Genomic DNA, 21,318 nt, shown 5'->3' on the forward strand with positions numbered 1-21,318 from the left:
TGAACGCTGAGCTGTGGATAGGAACCTCTGTGTACTTTCACAGCACACCTTGGTACAGGGGTTCCCCGGGTTACAAACAAGACAGGGACTGTAGGTTTGTTCTTAAGTAGAATCTGTTTGTAAGTCGGAACAGGTAAATTTTTTAAGTGTAGCTCCAGCCAAAAAATCTATTTTTAAGTTTTGTAGATAGCATAGGGAAGGGTTATCACCCCTGCAACATTTGTTTTGCTGTCTGTGCCCCTGTTCAGAAGATTTCACCTCACTTTCTGTCCCAATGACAATTGGATTTTGAAAATTTGGGGTTATTAGGGAAATAAGAATAGGTGATAAAGCATCAGTGGAGACACCTTTTTCCCATATTAACTCTTACAGGAGTGAATTTCCCTCCCTAGGGGTAGATTTCCTCTCACTTCCTGTTGTCTCCCTCCGTTTGTAAGTAGGAGTCGTTTGTAAGTCGGGTGTTTGTAAGTAGGGGACCCCCTGTACCAGGATAACAGAACTCCTGTGCATATGCATAGGAGTAGCATCATCCCCGCCAATCAATCAAGACAGACAAAGACCTGGTACCCAGAGGGAGCCAGAGAATATGTCGGCACCGCATCGCTGGAGCAAAGGTATCAGCAGACTTTAGTTCAGCTTTATAGTATATCCAAACCCAAAACTTTTATTTTTTTTCATAGTTTTGTTTAGATAGGTAATGCATACATGGCTGTTTTTTGTTTTTTTTCCATTCAGCCAGGTGGCTGTACAAAAGAGAAACTGAACCAATTCCCCCATCCACACATCCCCAGTGTGTCGTCGTATTCTGACAGCAGGACTCCCCTGCCGTCAGAATGCACTGATCAGTGTTGCAGCCGATTGGCAGATCAAAGCAACATTTTCTAACAAGCCAGTTCATGAGTCTATCGTTAAATGGTCTTCTCATGAACGGGAACAGCCATAAATGGATGGATGGAGGGAGCTGTTGCTGGTGGGGAGAGGGCCATGCAGAGGGGAAGGGAGCATTCATGCCTGGGAATTTCCCTAATATGCTTTTATAGAAGTTGCCAGTGGGGAGGCAGCCATTGAAATGCTGGGGCCATTAAGTAAAGCCAATACTGTCTAAAAACATAATTGTTAAAGTAGAAGTCCATGCTAAAACTAAAATCCTTACAACTACAGACATCCACAATCTAATGCCGCGTACACACGGTCGGACTTTTTGGGAAGCTAGGTCCGACGTACTTGCCGCCAGACTTCCGGCGGACTACCGCTGGACTTTCTGAACGGACGGACTTGCCTACACACGACCGGACTTTCCGGAATCCGGTGTTCCCGCCGGACTTTCAGAATGAAGGTACTTGCCCACACGGACAAGCCCGTTCATTTTGAACGTGACTCGGGTACGATGGGACTAGAAAAGGAAGATTGACACCTTGCGAGCCCCATCGCGGGCATCCCAGGCCCTTAGGTCTGGTATGGATTTTAAGGGGAACTCCCTACGCCGAAAAAACGGCGTGGGGTCCCCCCAAAATCCATACCAGACCCCGATCCGAGTATGCAGCCTGGCCAGTCAGGAAAGGGGGTAGGGACGAGCGAGCGCCCCCCCCCCCCCCGAACCGTACCAGGCCGCATGCCCTCAACATGGGGGGGTGGGTGCTTTGGGGGTGGGGGGGCACCCTGCGGGGCCCCCCACCACAAAGCACCTTGTCCCCATGTTGATGAGGACAAGGGCCTCTTCCCGACAACCCTGGCCGTTGGTTGTCGGGGTCTGCGGGCGGGGGGCTTATCGGAATCCGGGAGCCCTCTTTAATAAGAGGGCCCCCAGATCCCGGCCCCCACCCTATGTGAATGAGTATGGGGTACATGGTACCCCTACCCATTTACCTAGGGAAAAAGTGTCAATAATAAAACACACTACACAGGTTTTTAAAGTAATTTATTAGACAGCTCCGGGGGGGTCTTCTTCCGGCTTTGGGGGTCTTCTTCCGACTTGGGGGGTCCCTCCGGTTCCTCTTCTCCTGGCGTCCGGTTGGTTCTTCTCCGCTCTCTCTCTGGCCTCTTCTCCCGGTGTTCGACCTCTTCTCCCGGTGTTCCAGTTCTTCTGCCGGCTCCTCCGCTATCTTCATGCCGCTCTTTTGCCAGCGGAGGCCCGGACTTCTGGCTTCTTGTCTTCTTCCCTCTTCTCTTCCTCCGATGTTGACACAACGGTCTCTCCAGCTGGAATGCTTTCTGAGCGCTCCGATGTGACTTATATAGGCGAAGACCCTGCCCCCTTATGCCGTCACAGTCTCTGGGCATGCTGGGACTGTGACGGCATAAGGGGGCGTGGTCAACATCATCCGGTGACCATGCCCCCTTATGCCCTCACAGTCCCAGCATGTCCAGAGACTGTGACGGCATAAGGGGGCGGGGTCTCCGCCTATATAAGTCACATCAGAGCGCTCAGAGAGCATTCCAGCCGGAGAGACCGTCGTTTCAACATCGGAAGAAGCCAGAAGTCCGGGGACTCCGCTGGCAAAAGAGCGGCATGAAGATAGCGGAGGAGCCGGCAGAAGAACTGGAACACCGGGAAGAGGCCCTTGTCCTCAACATGGGGACAAGGTGCTTTGTGGTGGGGGGCCCCGCAGGGCGCCCCCCTCCCCCAAAGCACCCACCCCCCATGTTCAGGGCATGCAGCCTGGTACGGTTCAGGAGGGGGCTGCATGCTCGGATCGGGGTCTGGTATGGATTTTGGTGGGACCCCACGCTGTTTTTTCGCCGTAGGGGGTTCCCCTTAAAATCCATACCAGACCTAGGGACCTTGGATGCCCCGTGCTCGCCGCAATAGGAAAATGTGTTTTTCCTATTGCAGCGAGCGCGAGATGCAGTACCCTGCCCCACTGTCGTATCTGGTCCGTCGGACCAGCATATAGACGAACGGGCTTTCCGTCAGGAACTGAGTCCGGCGGAGTTACGACGTAAAGATTTGAAGCAGGCTTCAAATCTAAAGTACGTCGGATTTCTGACCGAAACGGTCCGTCGGAAGTCCGATGCAGACCACACACGGTCGGATTGTCCGTCGGACTTTTGTAGCCGAAAAGTCCGACCGTGTATACGCCCCATTACACTATCCTATCTAGCCCTGTAAAGAAGAAATCAATATACATACCTTTTCTGAAGCCGATCCGACCCAATCCCACTCTGAGCTGTCACCAGCGGCTTTGCTGTGGAGGCGGGTGCAGAGGATACGTCTGACAACGGAAGCCCCATAGTAAGTCTATGGGTAACGTCACTCCCCATTCATTTCACAGCCGTTGTTGGCCTTGTACTCTGCAGAGCTTCCGCCGCTGGAGATCGGGTCAGATCGGCTTCAAAAAAGGTGTGTATACTGATTTTTTCTTTACAGGGCTAGATAGGTTAGTGTTAAATCATGGGTGTCTATAGATGTGGGGATTTTAGTTTTAGTATGGACTTCCACTTTAATGTGACTGTATTGACAACTGGTGTTGTATGAGATAGTAGACGGAGCTAAGTCCTGCCGGCGTGTGAGAAGAGCAAACTTCGCCCAGCCTGTCTCACGCAATGCCAGCTATTAATTCACTCACATTAGCTGCGACATACTCGAGCAGGGCTGGCTTTACCAAACAATAGCCCCATCTTTTCAGCACCCACCTCCGCAATGGCAATAAACATATTACCATGTTGGGGAAAATTCCATGCTGAAATGCTCCCTTCCCCCTTCTCAAGCCGACCTTTGGCAGCTTAAAGTGTTAGCTCACCCTTACGATTTTTCGGTGAACTAATACCAGACACCCTCCCTACCGCCATGGTCTCCGCTGTACTTACCTCCAGGGTTGCTGAACTGGCAGCACCCCTGTAGCTAGCTTAGCATTCCAGGGATTTGAAATCCCCGCTCTTCTCGCTTTTCTTCATGCAGCACCTCTGGGACTAACCAGATTGATTCTGATTGGTCAGCAGCATGGCAGTAAATTGATCTGGTCTATTCCTGGAGTGCTGCACAGAGAGGAGCCAGGATTTCAAATCCCTGGACTGGCTGCAGGGGTGCTGACAGCTCAACAACCCCAGAGGTAAGTACAGCAGGGATTGGGTGGGGTGGAGAGGGTGTCCAGTGTAAGTTCACATAAAGGTAAGCTTCTTCTTTTATAGGCTGTCTATTGTGGTGACAGATTTACTTTAAACTAACCACATATTAAATAAACTGACTTTACAATCTCCTTTAGATCTACCAACAACTTTGTAGTACAAAGGTCTACCTAAAGGGAAACAATTTGATTAGAAAAACACAAGCACAAAACAGGAAATCGCCCCAGGACTTTAAATGAGGTGAATGCGTTTAGCCAACAATTGACAGAGTAAATTCAGTCTCAAAATGTATTAAAATAGTCATGTAAACATAAACGTGAATCATAGCCAAGCCACTGAAATGATACATACAGTAGAAAATGTCATTACACGTATCAAGGTATAAAATGTAAATTGCAGAGTACACATGCGCATTTCGCAAGACCATGCTTGCTTTATCAGGGGTGGATGCGTGTGCAGTACATCTGTAGGGGTATAATGAACCAAATAAGTATCAGCACAAACATGGTATCATAACAATTAGTCAAGAGGGTCCATAAACGCATGGCTCGATACTCATCAAAGGCTGGATCAGACTACCAATTGCTTGATACCCAGAGGTGGCAGTAATGAGCGTCTGGCTCGGGAGCTGAGGAGGTAGAGGGAAACCAACCCAACAGAGCATAAACGGGGGCAGACATGGCCGGGATGGGGGAATGTGTCACCAAAGATCTCCCAGTATCCATTAATAATGTCAACTGAAACATAAATGCATATGTATCAATAGGTGCTGCCATAGCATATAGATATATTGGAAGAGGGTTTGGGTGGGAATATAACTGTGCCAATATATAATCTTAGAAACGAGAGGTAATTAAAACATCACATTTATTGTAGACATGATTAAAATTGATCAAATAAAATCACTCATTGTACATCAACATTTTGGTGGTCGAGCAAGTGAAATTCAGGTTAAATGGTGGCTATAGGTTCATATGTTATCCTGACATTTTCTCCAGTATTGGCTTCATCAGGGAATTTAGGAACCACCTGAAAACGTGAAACTGTACAGAAAAAAAATATAAAAATACACTGTCAGAAAAAATGCAAATATATACACAAGATTATAAATATTATAAATACACAAAATATATGTACATCATTTGCCATTGTCCACCCATCCCAAAGCTTACCCCCGGCAAGCCATCTTTGGGATGAGGTGCCGGATGCTATGTAGTTACCCGGGTCGGAAAAAAAAATATAACTTATATATAGATAGTTTTATTACATGAGATTGTACATAGATTGTATGGTCTGATTGTAACGTGTATGGTGAAAAGTCTTTTTCAAACTTTTTGCAACCAAGTAAACCTTGAAAAAATAATTTCAGATCTACAGCTCATGGAGGCTAGGTTCACACTGGTGCGATGCGGGAATCACAGCGATTCCTGTGCGGGTTCGCACATCGCATCTGAATCGCAGGCAGTTTGCTGCGTGTGTCAATATAAAGTTAACGACACCCCCAAATCGGTTCACAGAACGCAGTGCAAACTGTAGAATTGGATTGCATGGGTCTGAACACCCATGCAATCTGATTTCAGTTTGGACCAAAAAAAGGAAAAGGGTCCTGCACCGTTTTGGTGCGTATGCGATGCGATTTTAGCCATACAAACTGTATGGCTGCATTTGCATCACACAGACATTGCATGTAATGTGCATAGGAACGCACAAGTGTGAACCCAGCCAGAAGGTTAGAAAAGTGGGTTGTAAAAAAAAAATACAAAACATGTATTTAAAAAAAAAACAAAAAAAAACACACTTTTTTTTTTCTGCTGTCACTTTTCTATTTTTCTATAATGAATACATTCAAATTTTAACCCCTGTGCTGGGAGTACACTTACTTTGCACCCCCAGCACTGACTCGCTGTCATCCACTGCTCCCAGTCACTGTTTACAATGGGGATCCAGTAGGACAGGCTCCCGATCACATCATCACTGGGACAGCCAATTGCAGTGATCACATGATCAGGAGTCAACTTACTGGCCTCCAGCGTTAGGATACCCTTAAAGGGCCAGCTCCCCTGAGAGGAGAGAGTTAATGAGAGACTAAAAATACAGTACTGCTCTACGAAATATGCCAGCAAAGTAGATATACAGGAAGCAAATAACAGAGGTCTCATGTATTTTTTTCTATTTTGATGACCATATTAATTAAAACACCATGAGAGAGATTGAACATCCACAGTAGGGATACAGACAGTAATCGATATCGAATGGAGGTTCCAACTCTTCCACATTCTATTCAAAACTAGTTCTCTATTTTTTCAGCTTCCCTTGCTGAGTTCTGAGGAAGGTGCTATACACAATTGAGAAATCAAAACAAGAAGCACACACACCACTTCAGGCAGCACTCGGGTGCATCCAGCTCCAGGTGCATCCCCCGGCTCACCACCATCTGTAGTGTGAAACGCGTCAACTGTAACTGCATGATGACTGGTTTATCACAACAAAGACTTTATTCAGCAAGTAACCTCTTGGCTCTGCTATACACAGTTGAGGTTGGAAGTTGGCCTGCATTAGCAAAGTACAGTTTCATAAGTTGAAGCAAATGTATAATGATATACATGTGGATCATGTATTTCCTGAACTTGTTTTTTTAAAGGTCCAAGGGTTGTCATTGTAATCTGGGCTTTTTTTCTAAATGGTGTCATTATTGACCTAGAACAAGTGTAAAAATAATTCACTCTTTTGTTAAAAAAAAAAAAAAAATTCAGACTTTTCAGACTACTATTAACAATGGCAGTTCCCACATTTCTGTCTCGGGGGAACAATTTTTAGTTTTATTATAGCTATCTAAAGCTGGCCATGCACTGACTGACTGATTGAAATTGTACCTGCTGAACCAGCTGAATTTCAATCAGCGTGTGGGCTTCTCCCTGCTCGAAAGAAGTCGATTGTTTAATTGAATTCTTTTGAAGGGGCAGCTGCCAAAGTACAGTTTCTCGGCTGGGGGGATTCCCCCATCCAGCTCAGTGTGAGCCTTGTATGGCAAGCTTAAGACTCCTTTCACACCGAGGCGTCGGCGGTAAAGTGCCGCTATTTTTACCTTTTACCATTTCAATGGGCAGGGGCGGTTTAGGAGCGGTATATACACCGCTCCAAAGATGCTGCTTGCAGGAGTTTTTTTAACGTCCTGCCAGCGCATCACTCTCACACTGAGACTGCAAGGCAGCCGTTTTTCAGGCGCTTTACAGGTGCTATTTTTAGCCCAAAAGTGCCTGAAAAGCGCCTCAGTGTGAAAGGGGTCTTAGACATATACATCATTCACTAGAATGTGTGTTTTAATGAATATGCATTTTACTTGCATTTTTTTATGTTGAACGTTTGCTGAGGTGCCATTTTGAGCATTGCATTATTATGGAAGCTACATCCATATTAGTTTTTGCCACTATTTACAAAAAATGCATGTAAATGGACATTTCATTTCTTTTATACACATTACCTTTGATTTCAATGTACCTCCCATTTTTAATCCAAACTCAATTAAGGGGCTGCTATCATAATTATTACAAACCACCTCTGGCAAAAAATGTAAAATGAGAACAGTTCCCTTAGGTATAAAGACATCTAACTTGTGTGTTAATATTGTAAACATGCGTTAAAACACAGAAGTGTAAATGCACCCTTAAAGCAGTAATAAAGTCCGCTTTGTGATTTTAATAAAGCTTACCTGTAGGTAAAATGAATATATCCTAAACTTGCACTGTTTAGGAGATAATCTTTTGGCAGCCGGTATCGTCACTAGCGCATGCTCTCTGAAGGAATGACATACCTGTGCCGTTCCTTCAGAGTGCTGTGACTCCCGCAAATGTGGGACGTCATCACGGCTCGGCCATTCAAGCTGCCAAAGCCTGCGAGCCCGGAAGGAAGACCGTGTGAAGATGGAAGCCCTGTCAGCGGTGGCAGTGCACTATTGGAGGGCTTTGTTCTAAGATAAGTATTTCATAATGTGCTAGTATGCAATGCATTCTAGCACATTATGCCATTGTCTTGCAGGGTTATTTTTTTTAAATGTCGCGGTTTACTACCGCTTTATAGGACCGCAACCTAGAAAAATATTGTATTGGGATAACTGCGTGTGTTTAATTATTGTAATGATAGTACTAAATATTTGAATCCTTTTTCTTTCACACACTTATATTTATAATTTGCTCTACATTTACATGGGATTTTATAACCTCGCAAAGCAACTTCCCCAAAACCTCTCACATAATAACAATCTGATAAATAACCATTTTAAGGTAAGCATGAAACTAAAATGTGAGAAATTATGGCTGTGGCCCTTAGTTTGGATTTAAAACAGAATATGATAACTTTTACTATATCAGACCTTTAAACACACAGACCAATACCACTGTTAAAACCTAACCCAACTATCTGCTCTGTCTTTTAGGACTCAAGCACCAAGTATCTGTACCATACCACCAGGTATAAACAGAAACACTGTCCAGCTGCAAAGGTATACAAATAATGATATTCTAACGTATCTGAATCCATTCTCTTTTGCATCTTTTTATTTAATATTTTTCTGTACATTAGAAAGGGGTGCTTGAAACTATTGCATGAAGAATTTACAAAATGAGAATGCAAGCCATTGTTATACTGTACCCCAAACCTATCACTGTCAGGGTGCAGCAACACAATACCAATAACAATATCAGCACTAAACAGCACAGTGGCTAAGTGGATAGCACTTCTGCCTAGCAACACTGGGGTCTTTGGTTCGAATCCCAACCACGGCTCTACCTGCATGGAGTCTGCATGTTCTCCCTGTGCCTGTGTGGGTTTCCTCCGGGTACTGCAGTTTCCTCCCACACTCCAAAGATATGCTGGTAGGTTAATTGGATCCTGTCTAAATTGGCCTGTGTGTGTGTGTATGTATGTATAAATGTTGTGACGGACTCTGGCCACCCTAACTGGGTATCTCTGCCAAGAAGCTGCTTCCCAATGCTCTGGAACACGAGATCAGTGAATCTGGCTTTAATTACCCTAGGCAACACCAGTTTTGGAGTAAACTAGATTAAGAACTGTTTATTTGGACAAGAATACAGGCTTTTATACACTTGAGAAGGAGGTCACTCACCACATTAGCAATGACCTAAATATTTACCCGAAACATCTCACAATGGTTTAGCTAATGAGGTACAGCTGATTCGTGGCTAATCCCATCACAGAGGATCCTTAATTAACCACCTGGATGACTAAGATGTCACATTGCAGGTCAGACTTGCCAGCTCCAAGCTAACTGTAGACAATACACGTTATCATAAGTATAAGCACAGATTCACAGTCACAGACAATAGCAGACCTACTTACAATAAACACATTATGGCAGTGGGCCCCAGACAGGTGGCTTGCATTAGCATCTGCTATGAGTCCCACACTGACAGAGACCATCATGGCCTTTTTAATAATGTCCTTTTGCATTACATAATAGAACATCTTCCTAAATGCTTGTAGCTCCCTCAAATGCCAGGGCCCATAGTCGGTAGGCAAGAGGCTAGTATTAAGTCCCCTCCAAAGCCTTTATTGGGGGTGGGTCTATCACAAATGTGAGTTTGGGACCTTCGTTTGTAAGCTCCTTGAGAGCAGGAAGTGATGTGATTGTACAATATACCGTTAGGTCCATATATATTTGGATACAGGCACAATTTTCATACTTTTGGCTCTGTATGCCACCAGAATAAAATTAAAAGGAAACAATCCAAATTAATTTGAAGTGCAGACCTTCAGCTTTAATTGAAGGGGTTAAACATACATATCAAGTACACATTTTAGGAACTGCAACCATTTTCTTTTTCATAAATCATGGGACACAGAGTCAGGCTAATATTGATAACCTACTGGGTTACACTCCATCATTAGGTGAATGGACACTGGTAGACCAAAGGTTTTCAGACAGGAAGTGATCTATATAACCCCTCCCATACAGGAAGTACTTTAGTTTTTTACCAGTGTCTGCAAGGTGGATGGCATGGTTTGTTTGAGCTCTCTGAGCTCCAGGTCTCTAGTCCCACAAATGGTTCCAAAAAAGAATCAAGGAATTGACTGATCGGATCCATTTGACACAGGCTTTTATGCTTAGATAAATGGTACCCGAGCCTCGCAAAGAAGACTCAAGATCCTGTAAGGTTTTGCCTGTAACGTGGCCTCTGGGCCCTGGACCCTGCGGAGTGGAAATCCTGGACACTACAGCGCTAAGGCATTTCCTGCAGGGTGCTGTACAGGTCCAATGGAGTGGACTCTAAACATGAAAGGTTACCCAGTCCTTGAAGGTCCAAATGACAGGAACCCGCCGTGAAGGGTGAAGATTGTGCCCTTAGTTTCTAAGTGGCCCTGCGCCTGGACGGGTAAGTGAAACCCCTTTATTTTATTATTGTGGGGTGTAACAGTCAGTCAAGCTAGCTAAAGGCTAGACACCTGTGTGCGGTGACCATACGGGGGATTCTGGGCTAGCTGTGGGTGTTTGAAAAGTGTACCTTTTTTGCTTGTGTCTGGCTGTTTTTTACCTGTATGATGGTGCATGATGTTGCGCCATTTCGCCTTGGTTCGTCATGGCGCACGTGCGTTCGCAAGAGCGCCGCTGGGCTCGGCAGTATGTTTAGCGGCCATGGCGCACGTTGCTTCGCTGCACATGCGCCTTAGCCTTTATCTGGGCACACGAAGGTTTGCGTCGTACGCGAATACAGTCATGCCAGCTCACCGGGACCGCGCCCATGCATGCGCACATGCGCTTAGAACGTTCAGGCGCACACCCAGCTTATTTAAGCTGTGCAGGCCAAGCATGTGCTGCTTCCGGAAGGCAGCTGTGGGACACGGAGCAGGCTCTGAACAGACACTTGCAGTGGTTCATTTTTCCTTACCCGGGTCACGTGAGTCACCAGGTGTTGCTTGGCAGGCTAAAGGTGCTTAGCAGGATTGTAGCATAGGGGCTTGATGAGCCCTATTAAAGGGTCTACCTTCTGAGGTGTTTTAACTACACCCAAGTACTCTTTGTTTGCAGGCATCGAATGTCATCCAAAAGAGGAGTGGGACTAACACCATAGGGAAGGGCACACCTATGTCATCAGTAGTTCCTGATGAACCTAGTCGTATCCCTAGTGTTGTATCCCCTGAAAGACCAGAGGCTCCTGTGCAATCTGAGCCGCTGCGCCTATCTGGTATTGTGCCTACAGTCAACACTGCTGCTTCTCCCTTTATCACTAAGGATTAACTGTCCTCAGCCCTAGCTGGGTAAGAGCACAGGATTGCCGGCATGATTGCCTCCATCATTGCCTCCATCCCGCAGGGTGGCAGGAAGCGTGACGGATCCCCCTCCCCGAAGTCTCCTACTCTGGACAGGAATGGGTTGAGGATGGGGAAGAGCTGAAAGCTCAGGATTCGGTGGAGTGCCCAGCAGATGAGTTTGATTCTGGACAAGAAGATATCCAGTCGATGTCTGCCTCTCAGTCGCACAGGATTTTGATTCTGACTCTGACCGCAATGGTTTGTTCTGCCTTTAACTTGCCTCTTGCGGAGGTGACTGAGCCCCCCTGGTCCTCTTTGGGATCTCTGAGGCCTCTTCAGGTCACAGACTTTCCCCCTACACCCCCTATTGGAACAGGCGGTGTATGCTGATTGGGAATATCCTGACAGGAGTTTTTTTTAACTCCTAAAAAGATTTCCCTTTTATATCCCTTGGATGAAAAGTTTGTTAAAAAATGGAGCATGCCAGCCATAGATGCAGCAGTCTCTTCCTTAAATAAGAACTTAACTTGTCCGGTAGATAATGCACAGGGCTTGAAAGACCCCGTTGACAAGAAATTTGAATTATTATTAAAAGCTTCCTTTTTCTTTGGCCAGTTCAGCTAGTCAGCCAGCTGTTTCAGCAGTTGGTATTTTCTAGTGCATAAAGGATCATGTCAAACGGCCTGATAGGCCTAACCAGGAGGATGATCTGCCTGAAAGTAAGACCGCTATTCCTCGAGCACTGTGTTTTGCTGTTGATGCTTTAAAGGATTCAATACAGCAGGTTTCTCGTCTGGCTCTCTTGTCTGTCCATAGGCACAGACTTTTACGGCTTAAGAACTGGTCAGCCGAGCTTCCTTGTAAAATTGGTTATTGGCTGGTTTCCCGTTGCATGGGGAACGTTTATTCGGTGATCACTTGGACAAATATATCCAAAAGATTTCCAGAGGGAGGAGTTCTCTACTTCCTGTGAAGAAAAGCACCAAACGTCCCTTGTTTAAAAACCCAGGGACTGCTTCCTCAAATGTCTGAGCGTCAGGGCGGTTCCGCCACCAACAGGGCGCTAGGGCCAGGGGCAAGCCAGGTCAGGGCTAGAAAAGGCCCTGGGTCCAAAATTCTTCTAAACCCAGCACCAAGCCCTCCTTTTGAGGGGATGTCCCCACTCCATCGGGTGGGGGGAAGGCTGCTGCACTTTGCTGACATTTGGAAAACAATTCAGGACGAGTGGGTCACCTTAAGATCCAGCGTTCTCTCGGATCCTCCAAAAAAACGTATTGTTTCAGGCACTACATCACCTAGTGCATCAAAGTGTGATTATAGAGGTTCCTGTATTCGAAAGGGGCACAGGGTTTTACTTAAACCTGTTTACGGTTCAGAAACTAAACGGGGACACAAGGTCCATTTTGGACCTAAGGTCCCTGAACAAGTATCTATTGATACAGTACTTTCGGATGGAGTCTGTCCGCTCAGTAGTAACCTCACTCCAGAGGGGAGACTTTTTAGCCTCCATCGATATAAAGGACACGTACTTACACGTACCTATCTTTCAGCATCATCAGAGGTTCCTACGTTTTGCAGTAGAGGAACGTCACTTTCAGTTTGTAGCTCTACCCTTTGGGCTTGCTACAGCTCCCCGGGTGTTCACAAAGTTCCTAGCATCAGTACTGGGTCTTTTAAGGGCCCATGGGATTCTGGTGCTCGGGTATCTGGACGACCTCCTGCTCAGAGATCACTCAGTACAGGCTGTAGAACAGAGCATAATATACACTGTGAGGTATTTGAAAAGCTTAGGCTGGATCACAAATGCCGAAAAGTCAGCCTTGAGACCAGCTCAAAGTCTAAGATATTTAGGTCTGATTCTAAACACGGTCCAAGCAAGAGTATTCTTGCCACCCATAAGGATCTGTGCCCTGAAGGATCAGGTGCATCAGATAAAGGGCACCAGACAACCCTCCATTCGGCTCTGTATGAGTCTTCTAGGGAGGATGGTATCCTCCTTCGAGGCAGTGCCCTTTGCCCAGTTCCATTCCAGGCCTTTACAACAAGACATTTTGTCGGCTTGGAACAAGAAAGGCCCTGTATTATTCAATATCCTTATCTCCTCAGGCAAGCTTAAGCCTAAACTGGTGGTTGCAAGATCCGAACCTGCAAAAGGGAAAATACTTTCTCCCGGTAACTTGGAGAGTACTGACTACAGATGCCAGTCTCTCAGGCTGGGGAGTGACCCTAGACGGGCTCACAGCTCAGGGGAAATGGTCAGAGACAGAGCAGACCCTGCCCATCAACGTCCTAGAATTACGAGAGCTTCAGGACTGTCCCATCAGGGTTCAGTCTGACAATGCCACGGCAGTGGCCTATATAAACCACCAAGGCGTTACCAGGAGTCGTTCAGCTCTGAAGGAGGTAAACTACATACTAGCCTGGGCAGAGGGACATGTGCCAATGATATCGGCAGTCCATATCCCGGGAGTAGAGAACTGGAAGGCAGATTATCTCAGCCGCCAGAAGATCTGCCTGGGGGAATGGTCCCTACACCCAGAGGTGTTCCAGGAAATTTGCCAACATTGGGGATGGCCAGAGGTCGTCCAGGTTCAACAACAAGCTTCAGCAGTTTGTGTCTCGAACAAGAGATCCTCTGGCAATTGGAGCAGATGCTCTGATAGTTTCATGGAGCCAGTACTCCCTGGTTTATGCTTTCCCTCTGATCCCTCTCCTTCCACATTTGTTGCGCAGGATTCCGAGAGGGGGTTCCAGTCATTCTAGTGGCACCAGCCTGGCCCAGAAGGCCCTGTTTCCCGGAGATTGTGAGACTGGCGATAGAAAGCCACGGACGCTTCCACGTTGCCCCGATCTACTGTCTCAAGGTCCTATATTCCACCCCAATTTACAGTCTCTAAATTTGACGGCATAGCTATTGAAGCCAGGGTGTTGAAGGACCATGGCATCTCAGGACCAGTAGTGTCTATCCTAGTGAATACTAGAAAAGCTGTCACTAGGAAGATTTATCCTAAGGTCTGGAAGACTTATATTGCTTGGTGTGAAGCCAGAAAATGGCATCCTCGGAAATATGCGATTGGGAGAATTCTCTCTTTTCTACAGTCAGCTGTGGAAATCAATTTGGCTTTGAGTACAATCAAAGATCAGGTTTCGGCCCTATCAGTATTCTTCCAAAGGACTTTAGTCTCCCATTCACTGATTCAAACCTTTGAGCAAGGGGCAACTCGCTTGCTTCCCCCCCATTAGGTCACCTATGTGTCCTTGGGACTTGAACTTGGTGCTGTCTGTGTTACAGAAACAACCATTTGAACCTATCAAGGTTATTCCATTAGACTTGCTGTCACGCAAACTAGCCTTCCTGATGGCTATTACCTCTGCCAGAAGGGTGTCAGAGCTGGCGGCCCTTTAATGCAGGGAACCGTACTTAATCCTTCACCATGACAGAGTCATGTTACGACCTGTTCCATCCATTTTGCCAAAGGTGGTGTCGGCCTTTCATTTAAATTAGGATATTATTTTGCCTTCTTCTTTCTCTCAGCCTCGTTCGGCGGAAGAGAGACGACTGCATTCTTTGGACGTTGTCCGGGCAGTCAAGGTTTATTTGTCTAGATCTGCGAAGATCCGAGGATCAGACTTTTTTTTTTTTTTTTTTTTTCTTTTACCAAAAGAACCTAAGAAGGGGCAGGCAGCTTCCATTGGCAATTGGGTCAGTCAATTGGTCATTCAGGCCTACGGTTTGAAACATAAAGCTGCTCCCTTTTAGGGTGAGCGCTCATTCTTCCAGGGGTGTCTGAACCTCCTGGGCTTTTCGCCATCAGGTATCTGTGGCTCAGATTTGTAAGGCTGCTACATGGTCTTCAGTGCATACGTTCACAAAATTTTATCAATTGGATGTTCGAGCAGCCAAGGAATTCGGCTTCCAACCGCAGTGTACTGCAGGCTGACGTATAAGTTCTGATGGCTATTGTTTGGCAGGGTGTCTCCCTCCCCTCAAGGCTATTGTTCTGGGACGTCCCAGCAGGTAGCAGCACATGTTAACACTGCTTAGCCTGACTCTGTGTCCCATGATGTACTCAAAGAAAAGGATTTTACAGGTAAGTATGATGTAAAAATCCTATTTTTATACGCAGTGCCCTCATTTTTAGGGGCTCAAATGTAATTGGAAAATGAATATAATCATAATTAAAATGTTCATTTTTAATATTGTGTTGAAAATCCTTTGCTGGCAATGACTGCCTGAAGTCTGGAACCAATGGGCATTACCAAAGACTAGGTTTCCTCCTTTCTGATGCTTTGCCAGGCTCTAACTGGAGCTGTCTTCAGTTGTTCTTTGTGGATATTTCTGCCGTTAGTTTTGCATTCAGCAAGTGAAATGATTGCTAAATTGGGTTGAGATCAGGTGATTGACTCGGCCATTGCAGAATATTCCACTTCTTTTCCATCAAAAGCTCCTGGGCTGCTTTTGCAGTGTGTTTTTGGATCATTGTCCATTTGTACTGTAAAGCACTGTCCAATCAACTTTGCCGCATTTGACTGAATCCGGGCTGAAAATATATCCCTAAACACTGCAGAATGAATCCGGCTGCTTCTGTCTTCTGTCACATCATCAATAAACACCAATGACCCAATGACCCAGTCCCACTGGAAGCCATGCATGCCCATGCCTTCATACTGCCTCTGTCATGTTTTACAGATGACGTTGTGTGCTTTGGACCATGAGCTGTTCCAAGCCTTCTCCTTCCTTTTTTTCCCCATCATTCTGGTACAAATTAATCTTACTTTCATGGTCCGTGGTCCTCATCACGGACGGAGGTTCGCTGTCTCTCCTCCCCCTCCCCCTCCCCCTCCCTCCTATTTTACTACAACCTCTCTTATACTCACTCTCTTTGTCTTCTATTCCGTTATTTCTGACCTCTTCTTTCTTGTCTCCTCTGACCACCCCTGGAAGCAATGCAATTCATAAGCCTTCCCTTTTTTCACTATGTGTTTTTCCATTCTCCACTTTTTAGGAGACTTGGAATTTAAGTTTAATTACATAGTTTCCCTGAGCTTCTGGGTGCAGCAGGTTCCCAATGGGGCACCCAGAACAATGGAAGAATAGCACTTATATGTTAAACTGACACATGTTTATGACCCTAACGTAAAGTTTGATTTCAAGTGACCTTTGCATAAATATTGGATTGCACTATATTTGTTATCTGTATAAATCATATTCATAGACCAGGAGACCTGATGTCAGGCAACTGGCAATGTCTATACCTTTTCTTTTTTGTTTATATATTTGTTGAAAACAATAAAAACTTATTGAACCATAATCTTAGTTTCATCCATCCAAAGAATGCTTTTCCAGAACTGGTCTGGCTTTTTTAGATGTTTTTTTGGCAAAGTCTAATCTGGCTTTTCTATTCTTCAGGTTTATGAATAGTTTGCGCCTTGTGGTGAATCCTCTGTATTTGCTCTTGTGACATCTTCTTTTGATTGTAGACTTTGACAATGATACGCCCATCTCCTGGAGAATGTCCTTCACTTGTCTGGATGTTGTGAATTGTTTTTTTCTTTGCCATAGAGAGGATCCTGCGATCATCCACCACTGTTGTCTTCCGTGGACGTCCAGGCCTTTTTATGTTGCTGAGCTCACCAGTGCATTCTTCTTTCCTCAGAATGTACCAAACGGTTGATTTGGCCACTCCCAATGTTGCTGCTATCTCTCTGATAGATTTGTTTAGATTTTGAAACCTTGCAATGGCCTGTTTGACTTGACTTATGAACGCATGATGTAGGTTCACAGCAATAGATTCCAAATGCAAATACCACACCTATACATTTTTAGTGCATTTTGCAGATTTACACTACAGAACGTGTTCCATAGGAAACCATGTTAAATTGACTGTAGTGCAAATCTGCAAAAAGCACTAAAAATGCATAGGTGTGAATCGGGCTTTAGAATCAACTCCAGACCTTTTACCTGCTTAATTGATGAAGAAATAATAAAGGAGTAGCCCACAGCCCACACCTGGCCAAGAAACTGCTTTTGATTCAATTGTCCAATTACTTTTGGTCCCTTGAAAAAGGGGGTTAGCTGTTCTTAAGAGCTGTAATTCCTAAACCCTTCCTCCAAATTGGATGTACATACCCTCAAATTAAACCTGAGAGTGTGTACTTTCAGTCCATATCCATTATATAACTGAAGCTTGCATATGTTTTTGTAAATATCTGAAAAATCTAAAATTGTGCCTGTGTCCAAATATATATGGCCCCAACTGTATATGTAAAGTGCTGTGTAAATTGGCAGCAGGATATAAGTACCTGTAATGTGTGTTTTTTGGCAGGGTTTTGTGTTTAACAACCAGTCTCCTCCTACAAAAAAAACACATGAAGCCTGAAAATGAATAAAAAATGTGCGTTAAAATGCGCAATAAAAACAATCAGAAAAATGCATGATTATCCAGAAGCACTAGTGTGAACCTAGGCTTAGAAAACAATCTTGCACTACTTTGGCTTGTTGCAGGCAGCATAAGTTGCCTCCTCCCACCTCAATATTAGAACCTTCTCTTTTGTCCATGGAAACCTATATCCCTTGAAGACTAGTATTGCCTTTCTAACCCTAGATTAGTTTGAGAACCAACCAACAAAAGTATCTTTTGTACTGTATACTATTTTTATTTGCAGTTAGATAGTTATATCATAGTGCTCAGCAGTGTGTTACATTTTTTTTTTTTTTTTTTTATTGATGGGCTGGTTTCATTTACCAAGTCAACCACATGAAAAAAGTGCAAGATTGTTCTGATAACAGCTCTAGATGATTTGTGCAAGCTGTGAGTAAAACATTTTGCTGGGTGACTTTTAGATGGCCACTGGTCGGGCTCGTTCTGCACGGAAACTCAAACCATGGCTAGTGGAGCAGATTGAAAGTGGAAAGTATCATGGACTTAAGTGGGATGATGAACAGAAAAAACATTTCAGAATCCCATGGAAACATGCAGGGAAACAGGACTTTCGACATGATGAAGATGCTGCCATCTTTAAGGTACTCTTACTATATACAAGTGTTTTGTTGCCTTGTTTATTTTTTTCTTTAATTTATCTTTCCAGCCTCATTTGATGGTGTTTTGCAAAGCAGTAGTACTTAATACTCTGAATTCATTATGCATTTTTTGTTCAGTTTTCCTTTTTTTTTTTTTAAATAGGTCATCCTAAAAGATCCCCTTTGTGAATTAATCTTAGTTAAAGACATGGACATGTCTTTAAGTAGGATTATGGCTGCCAATAAAAAAAAAAAAAAAAATGTTCTGCAGCACTTAATTGTGAGCGCATCTTCACTTACAGGTTTTCCTTAGGGCTCATGTACACATAGACTATGTTGACTGGTTGCGATTTTGCGGCCGGCAGTCAAAATGTTATTATCCTGAACGCGATTCTTCCTGGTTCAGGAGAGGGAGGTTGAACCTCCCCTTACCGCAGAAAAAATGCCAAAAGCTCCTAAACTAAAGTTTAGAAGCTGTAGTGTACATGAGCCCTTATTCTCCTGCACTCTCACAAATACCTGTTGATCCTGCCATAGATGTCCACCTCAAGCAGCTGCCTGTGATAGGGTGATGATGCCGCTTACACTGCTCCTGAGTTCAGAGAAGCATTGTCACCCTAATGCAAGCTATGCCTGCTTGCACTAAAGCAGGATGAAAAGATGTTGGGTTAGGGGGGCATGGTTATCGGCATTGTCACTGCTGAATTACATGCCTGCAGCTTGTCAATCGGCACCTGGTCAAACCTTGTCCTGCCCACTGATTTATGGATTGCGGAATCCCTCCCAACTGAGTGTTGCCATCTCTGGGAGTGAGGCAATGCAAACTGCTGAAAAGCAGCGTATGGAGGCCCTACTTGTTTTTCTGACCTCATTTCACATAACTGCTCGATTGCAGGAAAAAAGATTTTATTTTTTAACTAATACATAACTGGATACATTTTTTTTTCAATTTTTTTTTTTTTACTTTATCCAAGGATAACATAGAATGAAATTCTCTTTTCCCCTGAGATGTCTATATGGTATTAACAGAGAGAATTTGACAAGCTATGTTCCATTTAGCTTCAAACAGAAAGAAAAGTCAAAACATGTCCTCATATTTTGGGGGGTGAGGTGGGGTGGGAAAAGAGCGTGAAAGTGTTAAAACCTTGCCAGGTTTTTGTTGATATCTGTTCCCCCATTGGAGAATCTTTAAATGTTGGGGACATTTGTTGTGATCACAACTGTTTAAGGCTTCATGTACACGGTATGTTTTTACAACCTCTCCTGAACGATTTAACTTGATAGATAGTAACCCACGTTTAAAACGTCCGTTTTGCCGCATGTACATGCCGCGTTTGCGTTTAGAAGCGTTTAAAAGAAAATGTATGCATACATTATCTCACAAAAGTGAGTACACCCCTCACATTTTTAAAAATATTTTATTATATCTTTTCATGTGACAACACTGAAGAAATTACATTTTGCTACAAAGTAGCAGTTTAGACATTAATGGCTGTGTGTTGACTTATTTTGAGGGGACAGCAAATTTACACTGTTATACAAGCTGTACACTCACTACTTTACTTTGTAGCAAAGTGTCATTACTTCAGTGTTGTCACATGAAAAGATAGAATAAAATATTTACAAAAATGTGAGGGGTGCATTCACTTTTGTGAGATACTGTATGTGTATATGTGTGTGTGTGTGTGTGTGTGTGTATATTATATCTTTTCATGTGTCAACACTGAAGAAATTACACTTTGCTACAATGTAAAGTAGTGAGTGAGTGTACAGCTTGTATAACAGTGTAAATTTTCTGTCCCCTCAAAATACCTCAACACACAGCCATTAATGTCTAAACCACTGCAACAAAAGTCAATACACTCTTAAGTGAAAATGTCAACATTGGGCCCAAAGTGTCAATATTTTTTGTGGCCCCCATTTTTTTCCAGCACTGCCTTAACCCTCTTGGGCATAGAGTTAACCAGAGCTTCACAGGTTGCCACTGGAGTCCTCTTCTACTCCTCCATGATATCATCATGGAGCTGGTGGATGTTAGAGACCTTGCGCTCCACCACCTTCCGTTTGAGGATGCCCCACAGATGCTCAATAGGGTTTAGGTCTGGAGACATGCTTGGCCAGTCCATCACCTTTACCCTCAGCTTCTTTAGCAAGGCAGTGGTCATCTTGAAGGTGTGTTCGGGGTCATTATCATGTTGGAATACTGCCCTGCGGCTCAGTGTCCGAAGGGAGGGGATCATGCTCTGCTTCAGCATGTCACAGTACATGTTGGCATTCATGGTTCCCTTAATGAACTGTAGCTCCCCACTTCCGGCAGCACTCATTCAGCCCCAGATCATGACACTCCCACTACCATGCTTGACTGTAGGCAAGACACACTTGTCTTTGTACTCCTCACCTGGTTGCCGCCACACATGCTTGACACCATCTGAACCAAATACATTTATCTTGGTCTCATCAGACCACAGGACATGGTTGCATCAATCCATGCCCTTAGTCTGCTTGTCTTCAGCAAACTGTTTGCGGGCTTTCTTCATTTTTAGAAGAGACTTTCTCGTCCTCGCTCCTTGCCCCTGCCATCATCTGTGCACAGCAGCATCTCCTCTGGGGTCACATGAACACATTTTCTGGGAGTGGTGGGGGCACTGGCAGTTTAAGATCTTCTCCTAGGCTAACCATTGCACTTTTGGCATTTGCACAGTGCTCTCCTGGCTGACTGGGAGAGGAGGGGACAGAAGGGGAATGGGTCCCAAATTTCTATGGCAGGTGGGGAGGAACTTGGATGTAGCCCGTCTAGTGCAGTTCCCCCAGAGGTCAATGTGTTGCTTGCGACTCTGATTCCCTTCCCCTATCGGATACTTCCGCTACCTCTGGGGCACCTTTCTTCAGTTCCCACTTGACAGAGGAGATTTGTTGTTTACATTAGTGGGATGCTACAACAGCTTTCTGGCACTCTTGCTGGATTG

General features: G+C 44.7%; 1 protein-coding gene across 3 annotated transcripts in view; it reads left to right on the forward strand.

Annotated features, from left to right (window-relative positions):
- Positions 1 to 21,318, forward strand: part of IRF9 (interferon regulatory factor 9) — a 76,432-nt gene that overhangs the window by 15,692 nt on the left and 39,422 nt on the right. For all 3 annotated transcript variants that reach the window (XM_073632774.1, XM_073632776.1, XM_073632768.1), the window contains exons 2-3: positions 8,498 to 8,563; positions 18,176 to 18,355. In XM_073632774.1, coding sequence (XP_073488875.1) covers positions 18,176 to 18,355 — 180 coding nt within the window. In that variant the 5' untranslated portion in view covers positions 8,498 to 8,563. The remainder of the gene's footprint in view (positions 1 to 8,497; positions 8,564 to 18,175; positions 18,356 to 21,318) is intronic.

This window comes from Aquarana catesbeiana, linkage group LG01, assembly GCF_042186555.1.
Source record: "Aquarana catesbeiana isolate 2022-GZ linkage group LG01, ASM4218655v1, whole genome shotgun sequence".
Taxonomy (NCBI): Eukaryota; Metazoa; Chordata; class Amphibia; order Anura; family Ranidae; genus Aquarana; species Aquarana catesbeiana.